General features: G+C 63.8%; 3 protein-coding genes across 5 annotated transcripts in view; 1 reads left to right on the forward strand and 2 right to left on the reverse strand.

Moving 5' to 3' along the window:
• The window catches only part of POLRMT (RNA polymerase mitochondrial), an 18,151-nt gene extending 15,585 nt beyond the window's left edge, over window positions 1-2,566 (reverse strand). The window contains exon 1 of the mRNA XM_035308674.1: window positions 2,522-2,566. Within this exon, the coding sequence (XP_035164565.1) occupies window positions 2,522-2,566 (45 nt within the window). The remainder of the gene's footprint in view (window positions 1-2,521) is intronic.
• Window positions 2,567-2,756: 190 nt separating this feature from the next.
• FGF22 (fibroblast growth factor 22) lies at window positions 2,757-4,025 on the forward strand (the record flags this gene model as incomplete). The annotated part of the gene is made up of 2 exons (XM_035308675.1): window positions 2,757-3,194; window positions 3,481-4,025. Coding segments are annotated over 2 exons (633 nt in total), but the record flags the coding sequence as incomplete, so codon positions are not given.
• Window positions 4,026-6,342: 2,317 nt separating this feature from the next.
• Window positions 6,343-15,264, reverse strand: RNF126 (ring finger protein 126). Of its 3 annotated transcripts, none has more exons than XM_035348450.1 (9): window positions 15,116-15,263; window positions 12,134-12,192; window positions 10,316-10,379; window positions 9,461-9,669; window positions 9,074-9,142; window positions 8,927-8,996; window positions 8,604-8,697; window positions 7,837-7,952; window positions 6,343-7,615 (listed from the first exon to the last, which is right to left on the reverse strand). In XM_035348450.1, the coding sequence occupies exons 1-9, from the start codon at window positions 15,188-15,190 to the stop codon at window positions 7,466-7,468; spliced, it is 906 nt and encodes a 301-aa protein (XP_035204341.1). In that variant the 5' UTR covers window positions 15,191-15,263; the 3' UTR covers window positions 6,343-7,465. The 3 variants fall into 3 exon arrangements, 2 of the variants coding, with proteins under 2 accessions (XP_035204341.1, XP_035204340.1); XM_035348449.1 differs by having other exon boundaries at window positions 9,461-9,702; XR_004756412.1 differs by having other exon boundaries at window positions 7,577-7,615; window positions 8,567-8,697; window positions 9,461-9,702; window positions 15,116-15,264.
• Window positions 15,265-15,477: the final 213 nt, after the last annotated feature.

The following is a 15,477-nucleotide window of genomic DNA, read 5'->3' on the forward strand; positions in this document are numbered from 1 at the left end:
AGGGCAGCGAGCGCGGCCGCGGGGGGGCAGCGGCCCGCGGGGGGCGGCGGGGCCGGACCCCACCGGGAGGGGCCCCGGGGCCGGCCGTGTCCCGGCGGCGCTGCGGGGCCGGGCGTCTCCTCCAGCCGGGCGGGAGGCGGCCGCAGGGCAGCTCCCTGCCCCCCGGAGCCCCTCTCCCGGGGTCTGGCTGCCGGAGGGGCGCTGCCAGCCTCGTGCTCTGCCCCGGGGGCCCGGTGCCTCTTTGTCGGCTCTGCCCAGTGACGGGGGGGGCTGGGGGGGTCCTGCGGGCACCCATCTCCCCCTCCAGCAGAGCCGACAGCGCTGCCCCCAGCCCCGCGTTTGGGCTTTTCCTGCTCCAGCAGGGCCTGGGGGGCTCCGACCGCTGCCCGTGAAGGTGTCGGAGGGAGAAGGGCTGAGGAGGAGGAGGGATGGGGGGGCTCCGTGGTGCCGCTGGGCTCAGCACCCAGCATCCAGGGGGGGAGCAGAGCAGGGGCGCAGAGAGCATCCCGCTGCCTGCGGGGAGGTCGGGGCTCAGTCACGGCTGGGACTGCAGGAGGCAAAGACCCGGAGAGCAGCGGGGGACCCCCCGAGCCGCTGGGAGTCTCTGGGACTGCGCGTGGTGAGGGTCAGCCCCTACGGGGCCCAGCGCTGCGAGGCCGGGACAGCGCCGGCGGCACGGCGTGGGCCAAGAGCGAGTGTGGGGATGTGCCCAGGGACAGCCCCCGGGTGGGGACCCGGTGGGCACGGCCGGCAGCCCCCACCGTGGCACAGACGTGGAGCGATGGCCGAGCGCGCCGGGGGCTTGTGGCAGCCTCCCCGTGGAGGGGCCTGTGGGGGCCTCATGGGGTTGGGCACAGCGTCCCGGTGGGCATGAAGGGGGTGAACATCGGGGGATCTCAGCACTGCCCAGGCTGCTGCTGCGATCTGGAGTTTGGGAGCAAGCAGGCGGGATCAGGCCTTCCCCTGGGGCCGGGGCCGGCGCTGCGTCTGCTCCACCCCGCAGCCGTCAGGGGCGGCCGTGGGGGTCTCGTGTGGGGGATGCCCGGGCAGGGCATCGGGGCGTGGGGAGGGAAGGACGGCGAGGATGGGAGCAGCTTCCTCTGCCCCACGTCCGGGGGGGTGTCACCCACCCGGGGACCCCGCGCTCTGCTGGTGGCGGTGTGAGGAGCCCAGCCCAGCCCGGCCGGGCCGGGGGAACCCTCTCATGGTGCCAGAAGCTGTCGGGAGCCCCACGCGGGCGCGCTGCCAGCACCCAGTGCCCCGACACGTTCCCTCGGCCGTGTGGCAATGGGGCCTGGCAGGTGGAGAGGCTCCAGGCTGTCGCACCGGGCTCGCTCTGGTTATCGGAGCCGCAGATAACCCGCGCCTGGGCTGGGCCGAGGCGCTGCTCCTCAGCCTCCCGGCAGCCACCGGACCAGCCCTGCCAGCGGCCGCCGTCCCCGGGCTCCCCCCTCCTCGCACCCCACACCTGCCCCAGCCTCCCGGGCAGGGCTGGCCCAGACCCCGCCGGGGCCGAGGGCCTGGGAGCTGCCGCTGCCTCCCCAGGGCCCTGCCGGCCCCGCAGAGCTCGGCCCCGGGGTGCTGCCCCACACCTCTGGGCCCCTCGCAGCCCGCGCGGAGCCGGGCGCCCTCCCAGGTACCTGGGAGCGGGGCTGTGCCGGCCGGCCCCGCAGAGCGGTCCCCAGCGGAGCTGGAGGGCGCTGGGAAGAGCAGCGTGGGGTTATTTTTAGAGGAGTAAAAGTCCTCTGTTATAAATAGCAGCAGCTCCAGACGGCGATAAACTGAGATGGATTTGCAGGCATTTGCTCAGCCCGTCCCCACGGCTGCTGCTCATTAACGGCTCTGCTGGGCCGGGACGCGCTGAACCGCACTGCATGGGTCCTGGCTGGTGCTGGAGCCCCATGCAGGGTGGCTGGGCTGAAAATCCCCCTCTCAGGTGTGCCCCCAAAGGTGCTGACCCCTCAGGAGTGCTCAAGCTGTCCTGGTGCCACATCCAGCCCCGTCCACTCGCAGCAATGGCAGGGTTGGTCCCGTGGGGGCGATGCCAGCTCCACTGGTGCTCAGCACACTGTGGGTGGGGGGCACGGCTCCCAAAAGACACTGCCCAGAGGCTGCAGACGCCGCTCTGTGCATGCCGTGAGCCAGCCAAAGCCTCTGCGCATCCTCCAGCCCCATCCAGCCTCCACGGGGCTCCCCGAGCAGAGCAGGGCCAGGCCGGCGGCTCTTGCTGGCCTGGAAGCAGAATCCCCAGAGTCTCCGTGGGTGCTCTGGGTGTTTCCACCATAAAATCCGCCTGGTCTGACCGCATGCCTTTCCCATTAGCGGCTCCGATGGGGATCTGCGGGCTGGGCGCACGCTCCTCTGCCTGGGCTGGAGCCGGGCCCGCTGCGGGCTCAGTGCCTGGGTTCGCCCCCTCTGCTGAGCGTCCCCCGTCTGTCCCACAGTCCCCAGCCCCGATTCCTGCTGGTGCCAGCCAGGCGAGCGGCCCCGGTGCCCATGGGGAGCACCAGCCCAGCCGCACTCTGGTGCCCGCAGCCCCCTGCCCCGGCACGGAGCCTTCGTGCATCCCTCCAGCACCACCCAGCTGCGCCCCGCCGCCTCCACCCCCAGGCCCCCACCCGCCGTCACCCCACGCCCTTTGCCCCCTCCGGGGCTATGCTGGCCTCGGTGGGACGGGCACTCAGAGAGTGGGGTCGGTCCCCGGGGCACCGCAGCACATTTTGGGCAGAGGCACAGCTGCCAGGTTGTGGAGCTGACCGCTTGTTACAGGCAAGCAGAGGCTTGGCTCGGTGTCGCTCCAGCGCAGCTCTGCTCCTGGGGGCAGCTGGCCCAAGGGAGGGCAGGAACAAAGACCGAGCCCTCCCCAGATCCTGGCTTTCCCCCTCCTGCCCCTGACTCGGCTGCAGCCCTTGCTCCCCACTGTCCCTCTGTGGGGAAGGCGTCCCTCCATCCTTCCATCCCTCCGTCTGTCTGTCTGTGGCCGGCGAGGCTCGGCGGTGCTGTCCCTCCCTGGTGGGCACAGCCGTGGCGCAGGGGAAGGGCCCCTCGGGGAGGTCGCCCATCTCACTGCGGCGCTTCGCTGTCCCGCAGGCATCGTCGAGATCCGGTCGGTGCGTGTCGGCGTCGTGGCCATCCGGGCGGTGCACACCGGCTTCTACCTGGCCATGAACAAGCAGGGGCGGCTCTACGGGTCGGTAGGTCGGGCGCTGCCACCGGGGCCGGGGTCGGAGGCGCAGGGCAGAGCTGGAACGGGGTGGGGGGGCTGCACCCGCTGGGGCCGGTGCCCAGGAGCAGGCTCCTGGTTCCCCGTGCTCAGGACACTCCCCGCAGGGGATGGTGCCCGCGGACCCCCTCTGCCCCGCGGGGAGCCCGGGCTCCCGTGCCTGCCCTGCTCTCGGGGCTCCAGCCCGTGCTGGCGCGGGGCAAGGACCCGGCGCTGCAGAGCGCAGCCCCCGCTCACCCCCTTCCCTCCCCTGCCAGAAGGAGTTCAGCCCCAACTGCAAGTTCACGGAGCGCATCGAGGAGAACGGCTACAACACCTACGCGTCGCTGCGCTGGCGGCACCGGGGCCGCCCCATGTTCCTCTCGCTCAATAGCAAGGGCAGGCCACAGCGAGGGGGCCAGACGCGACGGCAGCACCCCTCCACACACTTCCTCCCCATGCTCATCAGCTGAGCACAGCTCCCAGACGGTCCTGTGGAAAAAAGGGAAACATAGGGTTATTTTATATGTGTAAATATCTTTTTTTTTTTTTTTTCTATTTATTGTTTTATTTTTTAAACACATGGTGGAGGATGGACACGGACATGAAAGCTCCAGAACGAAAGCCGTGCGGGGACGTGGCCGTGCAGGGACGCGGCCGTCCCCGGTGTCCCGTGGGGGCAGAGCCGCAGGCTGGGGCTGGGGCTGGGGCTGCCCACGTCTCCCCCCACCCCGAGCAGCCACCGCCTGGGGCTGGGACGTCCCGGGGCTGCGTTCGCTTTGTGGCCAAGCACCCGTGGAAATTAAAGCTGTGTTTGTGGCACGCAAAGGGGCTGAGTCGTGGAGGTTTGGTGCCGGGGGTGGCTCTGTCGGGGTGGCCGTGGGCCCTTTCTGAGCGGCTGCAGCCCCGAGCAGCTGCCCTGGGGCGGCAGCCGCGGCCACCAGCGTCCGCCCCACTCCTTGCCCACCCACGCCCTGCCTTGAGCGTGCGGGCGGGGGCGCACCCAGCCCAAAACCTCACCCGCAGGAAAAAAGAGCGATTGTTGTTCCAGTGGCACAAAGGATGGAGCTGGAAAAAGCAGCTGAGGAAGGGGAGAGCCCCGCATCCCGGCCTTGCGCTGGGCGAAGGCACCTGTGTGAGCGCGACCTCCTGCAGGAGCGGCACGGCTGCACCCGTGCTGAGCAGCCCCCCGCTGCCGCCCGGCCTTGGCACTGCTCCGTGCCCTCCCGGCAGGCAGGGATGGAGCCAGGCGCCAGGGAGGTGGCGCCGAGCACAGGCACCTGCCCCGAGGGGAGCAGGGCCAGAAATAGCCCCGTGCCTCGCCTCCTGGCCAGGGCACGTTCCTGCGCCGCCCGCCGCGCCCCGCTGCACAGCGTGGTCACTTGGTCACGTCACCGTGTGAGCAGTGAGCGATGGCCCGGGCGAAAACCACCAAACTCGTTCCATTTCTCACCGAACCAGCTCCTGGAGTTGGTGGCAGGAGGGAACAGCCACCACGGTAACTCCGTCGGGACCGCGGGGGGCACCGGCCCCAGGCCAGCAGCCCCCAGCTGGGGCAGGCAGCTGGAGCCACAGGCGTGCTTTGCTTCGCCCACCCGGAACCCACCCCGAGCATTTCAACATGGGCACAAACCGCATGCGGAACTCCCAGGGGGCTGCAGGAGCATCCCCTCTGCCCCGGGACCCTCCTGCCGTTGCCACCCCGAGCCCAGGATCCCAGTGGCAGAAGCTCCTGGCTCGAGCTCTGGCACAGGACGAGCTATTGACCCTGATATTCCAGTCCTGAGATAAACCCTCACCCCGGAGGCGGCCGCCCGCTGGGATGAAAGGCGCCGCCGAGCTGCCCCGGTTGAGCTGGCGAAGCCAACGCCAAAACCTTCCGGGACGGCGGCTCCGTGCCGGCCGCGTGCTGCCGTCCCCAGCAGGCTGGGCAAATCGCTCCTGGTGAGCGAAGATGGATGTTTTCCCCAACAAAGCTGCTGCTTATTCCAAAATGGGTCAAGAAGTGCCAAACGATGCCTTCCCCCTCCTGTTAGGAGGCACATCCCTGCTTGGGAAGCTTGCAGCAGGGTGGGGAGCCTTTCCAGGGCCAGCACCTTCCCCGGACACCCTCAGCCTGCTCACAGGGCGCCACCCGCGCACCCAAAGGCTGGAGAAGACGCAGGGAACCTCGGGGCCAGAGATGCTCAACCCTCCTGCCGTGGGCAGGGGCAGGTCAGCGGAGGTCCCAGAAGGCCCCGCAGAGCTCGGCCGCTTCCCGCCGGGTCCCCCCGGCTCGCCCTGGCCCTGCCACCTCGTCCCAGCCCCTAAGAGCAGCAGGGCAGCACCCCGCCGGTGCCCCCGGGGCATTCAGCTCCTCCTTCATTCCTCATCCCTCTTCCTGCTGCACCATGGCCACAGCCGAGCTCCTGCTCCTGAGTCACCAGAGACACAAACACTGCAAGAGCCGCGGCCCAGCCCCAGGACAGCGAGGCCACCGGGTCACTGTGCCAGCGGGAAGCAGCAGGGCACCACGGGGTGGGAGGCACCACACGGGGCTGGGCAGCCGCTGGCAAAACCAAGCCCAGGTCTCGCAGTGCTCATCCCAGGGATGTCTGGGCACAGCAGGAGGGTGCAGGGCCAGGGAAGCGGCTCCCCTGGGACCACATGGGTGTGAAAAACAGGAGCACAACGCTCCCAAGGCTCCTGACACACGGAGCACACAACGCTTCCGCAAACACCAGGGGCAGGGAGTCCACCGCCTGCTGCAGGGACAGGAGGCAGAAGAGGAGGCATCGGCCGACATCCCCGAAGCAGCCCCGCCACGCTGCCCGCTCGCTCCTCCTGCCGGCACCGCACAGCAGCGTGTGGCAAGGAGCCAGCCCCGCTTCCCTCCCCAGCCGTAGGCAGCAGCCAGCGAAGCAGGAACCTCACCCCACGCCCCCCAGCACGCAGCCCTGCCCAGGCTTCTTGGAGCTGGCAGTGCTGTGGTTCCGAAAGAGAAGGAAACCGGAGCCCCTTGGGGAGAACTCCGGGGGGGAGCCAAGTTTCTGTCCCCTTTCCCAGGGAGGCGCAGCAGGTAGGTCACTGCCCACACCATTCTCATTCTTCTCCTTTTCCAGGCCCCAGCTGTCACAGAAACTGTGAAACACACCCGGATATTTGTCTCTCTCCTTTTTTAATCAGCTGTATTTTAAGTAACTTTGAAATACATTTTCCTCCAAAATCTTGGTTTTCCTGTCTATTATTTGATCACAATGATATTTGTCTGGTCCTCGCTCTGACGCGCACCCAGTCCTGGTGTCAACACAGTGGAAAAGTCCATCGAGCTGAGAGGACTGCAACAGGGAGAAGATGTAAAAAATACAAAAGACCAGGCAAGGATGCTTTCAGCTGCAATCCTGCGGCCAGCCGCCCAACAACCTGCGGGCTGGCAATGCACGTAGGGGTGCTGGCTGCGTCGGAGCCTGGTGCCCGGAGCTCCCAGCAGCGCGCACCCAGCACACCGGGAGGGCTTGGACAAGCCCAGGCTGCCCTTGGGTGAGACGGGAGGGCTCAGCACAGCAGTCTCCGGAGAGCTTACCCTGTAGTTTTCCTCAAATCATGCATAACGTCTCATTGAGCTGAAACGTCCATTTATTTAAACAGCAGTAATAATTTAAAATTATAAAAACCCTTTCAGTGTCGAGTATCAGAAGGGCAAGGTTATAAAGAAAAATAAATGGGACTGGAGAAAGGGAAGGATAATGGGGTCTATTTCGAGTTCATTTTTTCAGTGACAACTATTGCCCTCCCCAGCTGGAGACCCTGGGAGGGAGGCAGTGTCGTTACGCTTTCATTTTAAAGACTTCAATCTCCAAAGCAGAAGAGATAGTATCCAAGGGGAGGAGGAGGAGCAAAAGAAAGAAAACAAGAAATCTCAAATTCAAAATCTGACAAACAACCTTTCCATTCAGAATTGCAACCGCTAGCTCAGCACCTTGGGTTTCCATCTGTGGGGCACGGCAGCCTTTCACGGCAACGGTTTTATGTCCACGCGGCAAATGGATGCATTTTATTACTAGACAGAGCTCTCCCCCCCGGCACAGAACTTGAGGCTTCTCATCTCTGAGGGACCCAGAGTCTCCGCGTCTTCAGAACTCAAAAGGGAATGCTGGGGGTGCTGCTTCCCCCTCGCTACCCTCCCCTTGCTCTGCTCTGGAAGCCCCTTTTGTTGCTTACGTTGGCTGGGGAGGGAGGAAGGACAATGGACAGGGCCCCAGGGACAGAGGTATGGGTTAAGATTCATGAGTTGTTCGATGAGTTTTCGTTACTTGGTGAGCTGGAGGAAGAGGAGGAGGAGGAGGAGGAGAAGTTCATTCCTGTGAGTCCTGGGGGGTTTGTGGCAGTGTTTTGTCCGCTTAAGCTTTTCCGGCACACAGGACACGTGTCATGCTTTGGAGAGCAGACAAAAAGCAAGAAATATGGGAAACATGGTTAGAAACACGATACAGGAGCAGCACTCAAGGAAAGGGCTAGGGTGACACCCCTTCCTCTGATGAAAGGCCGCTCAGGCCTCATCTCAGAGGTGTGGAAATATTTACAGAAGAGAACAGTACCACCAGAAAACCCCCAGTTGCTACAAAAGCCACGAGGTCCACGCAGAAGGCACCAACCTGCTCCAGCCAAGGGACTATACAGCTGTTGTGGAATAGGTGATTGCAAGGTAACTGTCGGACGTTTTCCCCAACTGTATAGTCTTCTTTACACACGGGGCACTCTAACCCAGAATCTGTGTCACAAGGGAAAGCAAAACACAGCTAAGCAATAAAGGAAAGAATGACAATCGAAGCAGCCCCCTCAGGATCCCATCACCTCCCTTCACCCCCATTTAGCTCTTGTGCTTCTGCCCCCACTGCTGCTTCATCCCCGGAGCGGGAAGCCTGTCGCTCTGCAGGTCCTACACCACCATCGCTCCACCTTCCGCTGCCCCAGGTCTGCTGCACTGTTCCCCTCTTCAGCCTCCTGCTGCACAAACCATATTTAACGAGAAGATGCGCGTACACGTGCACATGCTCGTACCAAAGCATCTGGTGCTCGCTTTGTGCCTGCCCGACTGGTAAATAAGCTCTCGCCCCGCACGCCTGGCAGAGCTGGCAGCACAGGGCAGCGCAGAGCTGCAGCCCGGCCCAGCAGCGAGCACGTGCATCTCGTCTCGACCTGCGCTCAACTTTTCAGAATAGTTTCCCTCCCCAGGGCAAATCCATCCAGTCTGCGCTGCTCTTTCCTTTGTGCGAGCAGAGCAGAGCAATGTCAGCTTTCGCCCCTCTTTGAAGCGTTTTAGACCTTGAAGGTACTGGCAGACAGAATTAAAATCACAAAGCGTTGAACGGAATGTTCACAGACCTCTTTGCGAGCAATTCCCTGGAGGAGACATACGCACCTACGTGTTCCTGCGTGATCTGTATGGTGGGGAGGGCCTGGATCTTTTCTTTGTCTGCCGGCGGCGGTCCAGTGTTTTCAAACTGATTTAGTAACTGAAAAAACAATAGGCCACACAAGGCAGAAAGATGTGAGCTCAGCAGCACACGGAATCTGCTCGTTTACCAATCGAAGGCACTTGAACCCAGCCCCCCCCCCCGCACTGTGGGCCTTGTTTCCCACACCTGCACCTCCAGGGGTTGCTCCCTGGCATCACAATGGGTGCTGACAATTTTGCAGCACTGCCCAAGAGGCCTGCAGACCCCACGACAACTCTAGGTTTACCTGCGTAATAATTGCATCCAAGCCATTGGCACCCCAGGCGTAGTCCATTGGATTTGAATGCAAGACTCCCCTTTAAGAACAAGAACAGCAATTAAATTCGGGGGGAACGTGAACTGTGTCAGCGAGAAGAGTTCACCTTTAACTCACCAGGGACCAAGTCCTAGGTTTGGTATTGTTGTTGGTGCAATAATACCATTGACCAGCTGCTGAATGATCCTGAAAGACAAGAAGGCCAGGATTAAAAAATAATTCACGTCTGCTAGCTCCCAGCCCGGAAATCTGACACAGGAAGAGCAGCTGAATGCTGCTGCATCAGAGGGAATAAAAGGAAAAAGGAAATACCCCGCAGTAACCGCAACTGCGTCTTGCGAGCGGACGCCTGTGAAAGGCGGCCACAGCGGACAGCTGAGCCGAGAGCGGTCCTCAAGAGACCGTTCCTCAAACCGAGGGGTAAAAGGCGCCGGCTGACTCGCAGCAGACCCATCAGTGGGGAAGAGCAGGGCTTCCTCCCCAGGACCCTCGGAGGCCGCTCACCCTTCCAGCGTGGGAACGCCCTCGTGCCTGCCAGCGGCACGCCGTGCGGCGAGGCGAGCCCGGGGCTGCCTTGCTCCGTATCGATGCCGGGACTGGTGCTCTCGCTCCCTCCGGTTCTCAGAGTCCCGGTTGTCTTCTGACTGCACGTTGGACCCGAACGGAATCTCAAAGCCGTCATCGAAAATCCCGAAGGCAAACTGGCCGTAGCCCTGCGGCAAGGTGAATAAGTGCTGATCCACGTTCTGGGGAGGACAGAATTCAGGAGCAGATTGTAATGGGAACAGAAATGGCTCACTTTTCACTGCTGGCATCTGCTCAGCCTCCCGACAAAGACTAGTCTCTTCAGATCAGCTCACAAGCCTCAGCTGATGCAGGTGCTCAGTGCACACTCAGAAGTGGCTTAGTGAGGAACAGACACAGCCCAGAACTACGCAGAGACGTTTGGGTTGGAAGGGACCTTAAATCATCTAATTCCAACCCCCCTGCCACGGGCAGGGGCACCCGCCGCTACACAGCTCTGTATGAACCTAAGAAATAAAGACAGCTCCCCTGCTCTCCCGGTAGCTGCTGTGTGTAACTGCTGCCTTTTAAGCCGAGGCTACCGCATAGCAACACACCCAGACAGCTCTCCAGATCCCAGCTTAGCCCCCTCACAACGAGAATAAGCTCTGAGGGATGGTCCTATTAAAATCGCACAGCAAAGTGCTCCACGCAGAGATCCCAGCAGCAGCACGGGGATGCCATTAGTGCCTCCTCTCCCAGGTTTTATCACAATCCAGGGAACATTTAAACAATACGCTAACGGAGAAGTGCTTCACTTCAACGGCAAGAGCACTTCTGGAGAGAAGGACTTACCTCAAAAGGATGCCTGCTCTGATCACTGGTTGACGTGGAGGAGCTGGTCTCATTGTCAGTGTTCCTGAGAAGAACGAAGAGTGCTGGTAAGCATCGGCAGGGTGCTGTGCAAAGATCTTCCCAGCAGAGGGGATCAAGGGACGGGAGTTTGACGTGCTGAGCAGAGGCACAGCTGCTCAGAAACAGTGCACAGAAAGCGAGCCAGAGCTGAAAGGGACCTCAGAGGTCCGTTCCCCTGCCCTTCTGCCCCGTGGCAGGGGAGGCTCCATCCCAAACAGAACCAGCCTGCCTCAGGTGCTCGTTTTCCAGTTGTCCCTATCAGTTTCCATACTTCCCCCCACGCAGCCCTCAGTTCCTCGTGTCTTCATCTCTCTCCCAACGCTCCCAGGTTCTGATTTCGTGAAGCTACAGAGAAGTGGCTGAACCACGATGTCAGGCAAGGGCTCCCCGCACAACCCACCTCAAACAACCCACCTCATCCTCTGGGGCACCAGGAAGAGGAGACTTAAGGTAAAGCCCTGAGCACTACGACCCAAACGTGCTTCACCTAACCTCAAATCAAAGGAACTTCTCTGTTGCAGCCGCATGTGACCAAAGGGGACAGGCTGGTAGGAAGGCTCCTAATGCCATTAGGCCTCTGCTTTTGGAGAGCTGCAGGAATGTTTACGGCTCAGGGTGCAGGTCTACGTTTTGGCATTACGGGTAACAAAAACTGAGTTTGGAGATTAAGAGCCTCTCCCCAGGGTCACAGCAAACGAGCAGCACAGGTAGGGCTTGACAGGACTGATTGTCCACCTCTCAGGCTGGCATAGTCAAACAAAAGGTCACCTTGTCAGCACAGAAACTCCAGTGGGGAAGAGCAGCTCTCCCCAGCTCTAAGAGCAGTCGGGAGGCAGCGAGATGCGTCTGACACCCGCCCCAGGCAGCACGGTGAGCCGTTGCACCGAGCGCGTGGCAGGCTGGCTGCACGCTGCCCAGCCCGTGCTGCTCCCGGCTGGGGTCCAGCCGGCGGCTGAGACTCGAGGACATCGCTCCCACCCTGGCCCCTTTTGACACTGCCGGGGAGCCGTCCCGCTGCAGTCAGCAGTCACGTGAACGCAGACCTCAGCTGCTCGGTGCAGAGTCCAAAGTCTTAGTCAGAACACAGTGCTGCCGGTGCTTTAAACTAGGTTCCACGCGCTCTCCCTTCGGCAGGCGGTTGAAGTCTCCTCCGGGATGGTTAGAGCAGAGCAGCTCAGCTGAAGGAACCTCCAGAGATCACCCAGCCCAACTGCCCGGCCGCTTCAGGGCTAACCAAATGCTGAAGCACACGAGGGCGTTGTCCAAACGCCTCTCGAGCGCCGACAGGCACGGGGCCACCGACCACCTCTCCAGGAAGCCTGTTGCAGGGTCAGCCCCCGCTCCCAGTACAGTTCCCTAGCGTCCAGTCCGACCACCCCCTGCACAGCTTCGTGCCCTTCCTGCTGCTCAGCAGCGCCCGGGGAGCAGAGGCCGGCGCCCACCCTGCTCGGGGAGCTGCAGAGAGCAACAAGGTCGCCTCCGGGCCTCCTTTTCACATGTGCCACGAGGAAAGCCTCTCTAACGCTTTTTCTTGTTGTTTTAAATCGACACATTGGCCCCCAAGCCCTACCAGCACTGAGGCTCAGCACCGGCTGATTTGCCTACACAAATTAGGTGCTACACACCCATGGTGACAGGCCACAAGCTGGCCAGAAGAAAAAAAGGGTAGTAAGTGACCCTGCCGCTTCCCTGGAAAGAGGGAAAGCACAAAACAGGTCGGGATCACCCTTGCAAAAGCCTTTGGGAGCAGCGCGTTACCTTGGCTCTTCAGGAAGTTCCTCAATGAAGCCAGATTCGCAGCGTGGGCAGATGTAGTCCTGCGGGAGAAGAAACAGAGTGAGAAGAGCGAGCAGATGAAGAGCCACGAGGTGCGCCTGCAGGTGGGATGGAAGAGAAGAGGAGAGCCCTGCGGCCCACGGTCCCAGCCCCGCGCCACGGTCAGAGCGCGTGCCCGGAGCGACAGCCCCCAGGGAGCCAGGCAGCTTCCCCCGGAGCTCCGACACCCCCAGCAGTGCATTTTTTGTGGATCAGAGCCAGCGAGACGTGCCATATCCCAACGCCACGGCGACGTGGGCAGAAGCATTCCCTCCTGCTGCACAAACGGCCAGATCAGGCAGGCGGCCAGCCTTGAGTTCAGGAAACCTCCTCCATCAGATCGGTATCGCACGTCGCACCTGCTAGAAAGGGAATTCTGCCCTGATGAACGGAATTCACGGAGTAACTGGGCACAGGCCGCAGAATTCCTCTCACCACCTGGCTGCGTACTGCTGGAACCAGCCTCAAATCCCACCTCACTTTAAAGGGTAAAAGCGGTTTGCCCAGCCAGCGCAGACCAGACATTGTACAGAACACATCAGCCAGTCTGTCACCAACACTGCTCAGCGCAGGCGGCACGCGGGGTTTGCGGAGCCAAAGAGCCCCACAAAGCACCGATGTTTGCCTTCCCCACGCTCACGAGGCTGAACCTGTCTGGGGCTCGGGTTTAGAGAAGGTTCGGGTGACACCGACGGACCCACAGCAGACACAGAGCCTCAGGGAGCATCCCCTGCGGTGCTGGCTGCAGTGAAAGCAAAACCTCCGGCATTCCCAGGAGGGGAACTCGGCGCCGGGCTGCGTGGGCATTCCCCCACGGCCCCAGGAGGCCGACTGTCCTGGGGAGAGGCCAAGGAGGGAGCTGCGCCGGGGGCTAACTACAGCAACATCATCACTTGGGAAGGGCTGAAGGAAAGCTGTGACCGATGTCCCTGGGGGCTGCCGGCACTCGAGCTCAGCAGACACAAGAGGGGCATTCAGCAGGCACAATGCCCCAGCCTCACACCCCCACGCCCAGCGCTCGTCACAGAACGCCGCTGCCACGCTTGTGGCTGAATACTGAGGACCGGGTGTGTTGGAATAACCGGCCTGTGTGCTCAGCAGCACGACTCCCTGAGCTCCCTACGCGCTGCCCCCAGCGCTGGGGGTGAGCAGTGAGCTGAGCTCACACCTCGCGACCACGCTGCTGCAGCGAGAAGCCCAGAGTGCTTCGGATCATGGCAGGAAATCCCTCTGCTCAGCACGAGGCAGCCAGCGCACCCGAGGAGCGGCAACGCCGCGGCACCGCTGAGTCACGGGAGGCAGCCACAGGTCCTGCCCCTGCGCCCGGCCTCGCCCCACCTACGGCAGAGCTGCCGCGGGCACGCGGCCCCGCGAAACCCGGCGTGAGGAACAGGACCCCTGGGTGACGGAGCCAGCCTCGGCACGAAGGAGTCCAGGCCCTGCTGATGCTAACGCTAGCCCCATTTATCCCTCTGGGTTCGGACTGACGTCAGTCCCGGAACAACACTGGTGGATTCCCAGAGAGGGGAGAGGAGGGAGAGGAGGCGAGGCTGCCGGCGTGGCCTGATACGTCTGCGATCGCACCGCAGCAGGACCCGATCAGGGTGCGCAGCAGGCGGCAGCGCCAGCGGTGCCCTGGGTGCTGCTCCCGCCTGCCCCGCGAGATAAGGAGGTGGCAGGCACCGAGCAGCTGCCAGGCCTCCAGCGAGACCTGCAGGGGCTGCACCTCCCTCTTCCGGGCAGAGCCCTTCAGGTTGGCGATTGAGAAACAAGCAGACGGGCGGAATTTACACAATGCTTGATTTCAACAACGTCTCTGCACAGTCCCAGGTCTTCCCTAAGCTGTCACCAGCACACAGGGACTCCCGTGCAGGCTGCAGGCACTCAGAGCAATTCCCTCTGCCTTGGAAACGAGCCCTTTCTCTTCTACTTCTCGCCAGCACGCCACCGGATGAACGATTGCACTGGGCACGCCTGACAGAAGGCAACTCGCTCCTCTCGCCTCTCTTACTGAGGGGAGCTGCGGTTTTTACCCCTTCCCCCCTTGGATGCAGCTCCCAACACCGAGATCAGCAAATTCCTCGGCAGCTGCAGGAGCACAAGCGCCAGAGGTGCCGTTCCTCAGCTGCCTCCACCTCTCGCTCGGCAATCGGGAAGTGAAACCAAGTGAACTCGGATCCCGAAGCGAGCGGCTCCCCACGGCCGGGCCCTGCGCCAGCACAAGGAGCCGCCCGCTCCCCGCCACGCTCCGCCGCTGCCAGCCGTGCTCCGCCGGCACGGGCCCAGCGCTGGGCGTCGGAACGGGGACAAGCGGCCGGACAGCGCCTGGCAGGAGCCGGCCCTGCTCCGTCTCACCTGGGCACCGGTGGCTCACGGCCGAGCCGAGCCTCAGCCGGCTGCTGGCAGGGGCCGGGGGACCGGAGGGCCGCCCCGCCCCGCCCCAGCCCCCGGGGGCCGCAGGGCCCCGTGCAGCCCGCCCGGCCCAGCCCCAGCCGAGCGGGGCCATCCGGAGCCGGTCCTGCAGGGACGCGTCCGAGCGGGTTTCGTGTCCCAGCGGAGCCCCCCCGGCCCCCGGCTCGGTGCTCGGCCCCCGAACCGGTCCCAGCGCGGCCCCACGAGCCGGGGCAGGCGGGCACCGGCAACGGGCCGAGCCGCGGGGACGCCTTTGAGGCTTTATAACGAGCACAAGGAGCCGCAGCGGGACCCGGCCGGGCACCCCCCCGGCAGCGGGGCCCCGAGAGCCCGGCCGAGCGCCCCGGGACCATCCCGGAACCATCCCGGGGCCGCCCCCGGGGGCAGCAGCGCCCAGGGCCCGGCCCGGCCCGGCCCGCACCGGGGCAGCGCAGCGGCCGGGAAGAACCGGGCCCGGCTGCCCCCCGCCCCGACCCCCGTCCCAGCCCCCGCCCACGCCCGGTCCCCGCTCACGGGCAGGCGCGGGGCGATCTCGGCGGCGCAGCAGTGGCAGAAGAAGCGGCCGGGCTGCGGGGACGCCTCCGCCATCTTCCCACCCCCCCGCGCCGCCCCGCCCCGCCCGGCGACGCGCGGCCGAGGAGACGGCGGCCGAGAGGGGACAAAAAGGGGCGGGAAGGGGGGGGGGGACGCGGAAAGGAAGGGGCGGGGGGGAGAAGCAGAGGGGCGGGGCTGGGGGCGGGGCTGGGGGCTCGTTCCCGTCCCGGTCCCGGTCCCGTCCCCGTCCCCGTCCCCGTCCCCGTCCCCGTCCCGTGCCGTGCCGTGCCCTTTCCCCTCTCCATCCCCGTTCCCGTCCCGTCCCCGGTCCCCTCCCGCTC

Source organism: Oxyura jamaicensis, chromosome 28 (assembly GCF_011077185.1).
Source record: "Oxyura jamaicensis isolate SHBP4307 breed ruddy duck chromosome 28, BPBGC_Ojam_1.0, whole genome shotgun sequence".
In the NCBI taxonomy this organism is placed as follows: Eukaryota; Metazoa; Chordata; class Aves; order Anseriformes; family Anatidae; genus Oxyura; species Oxyura jamaicensis.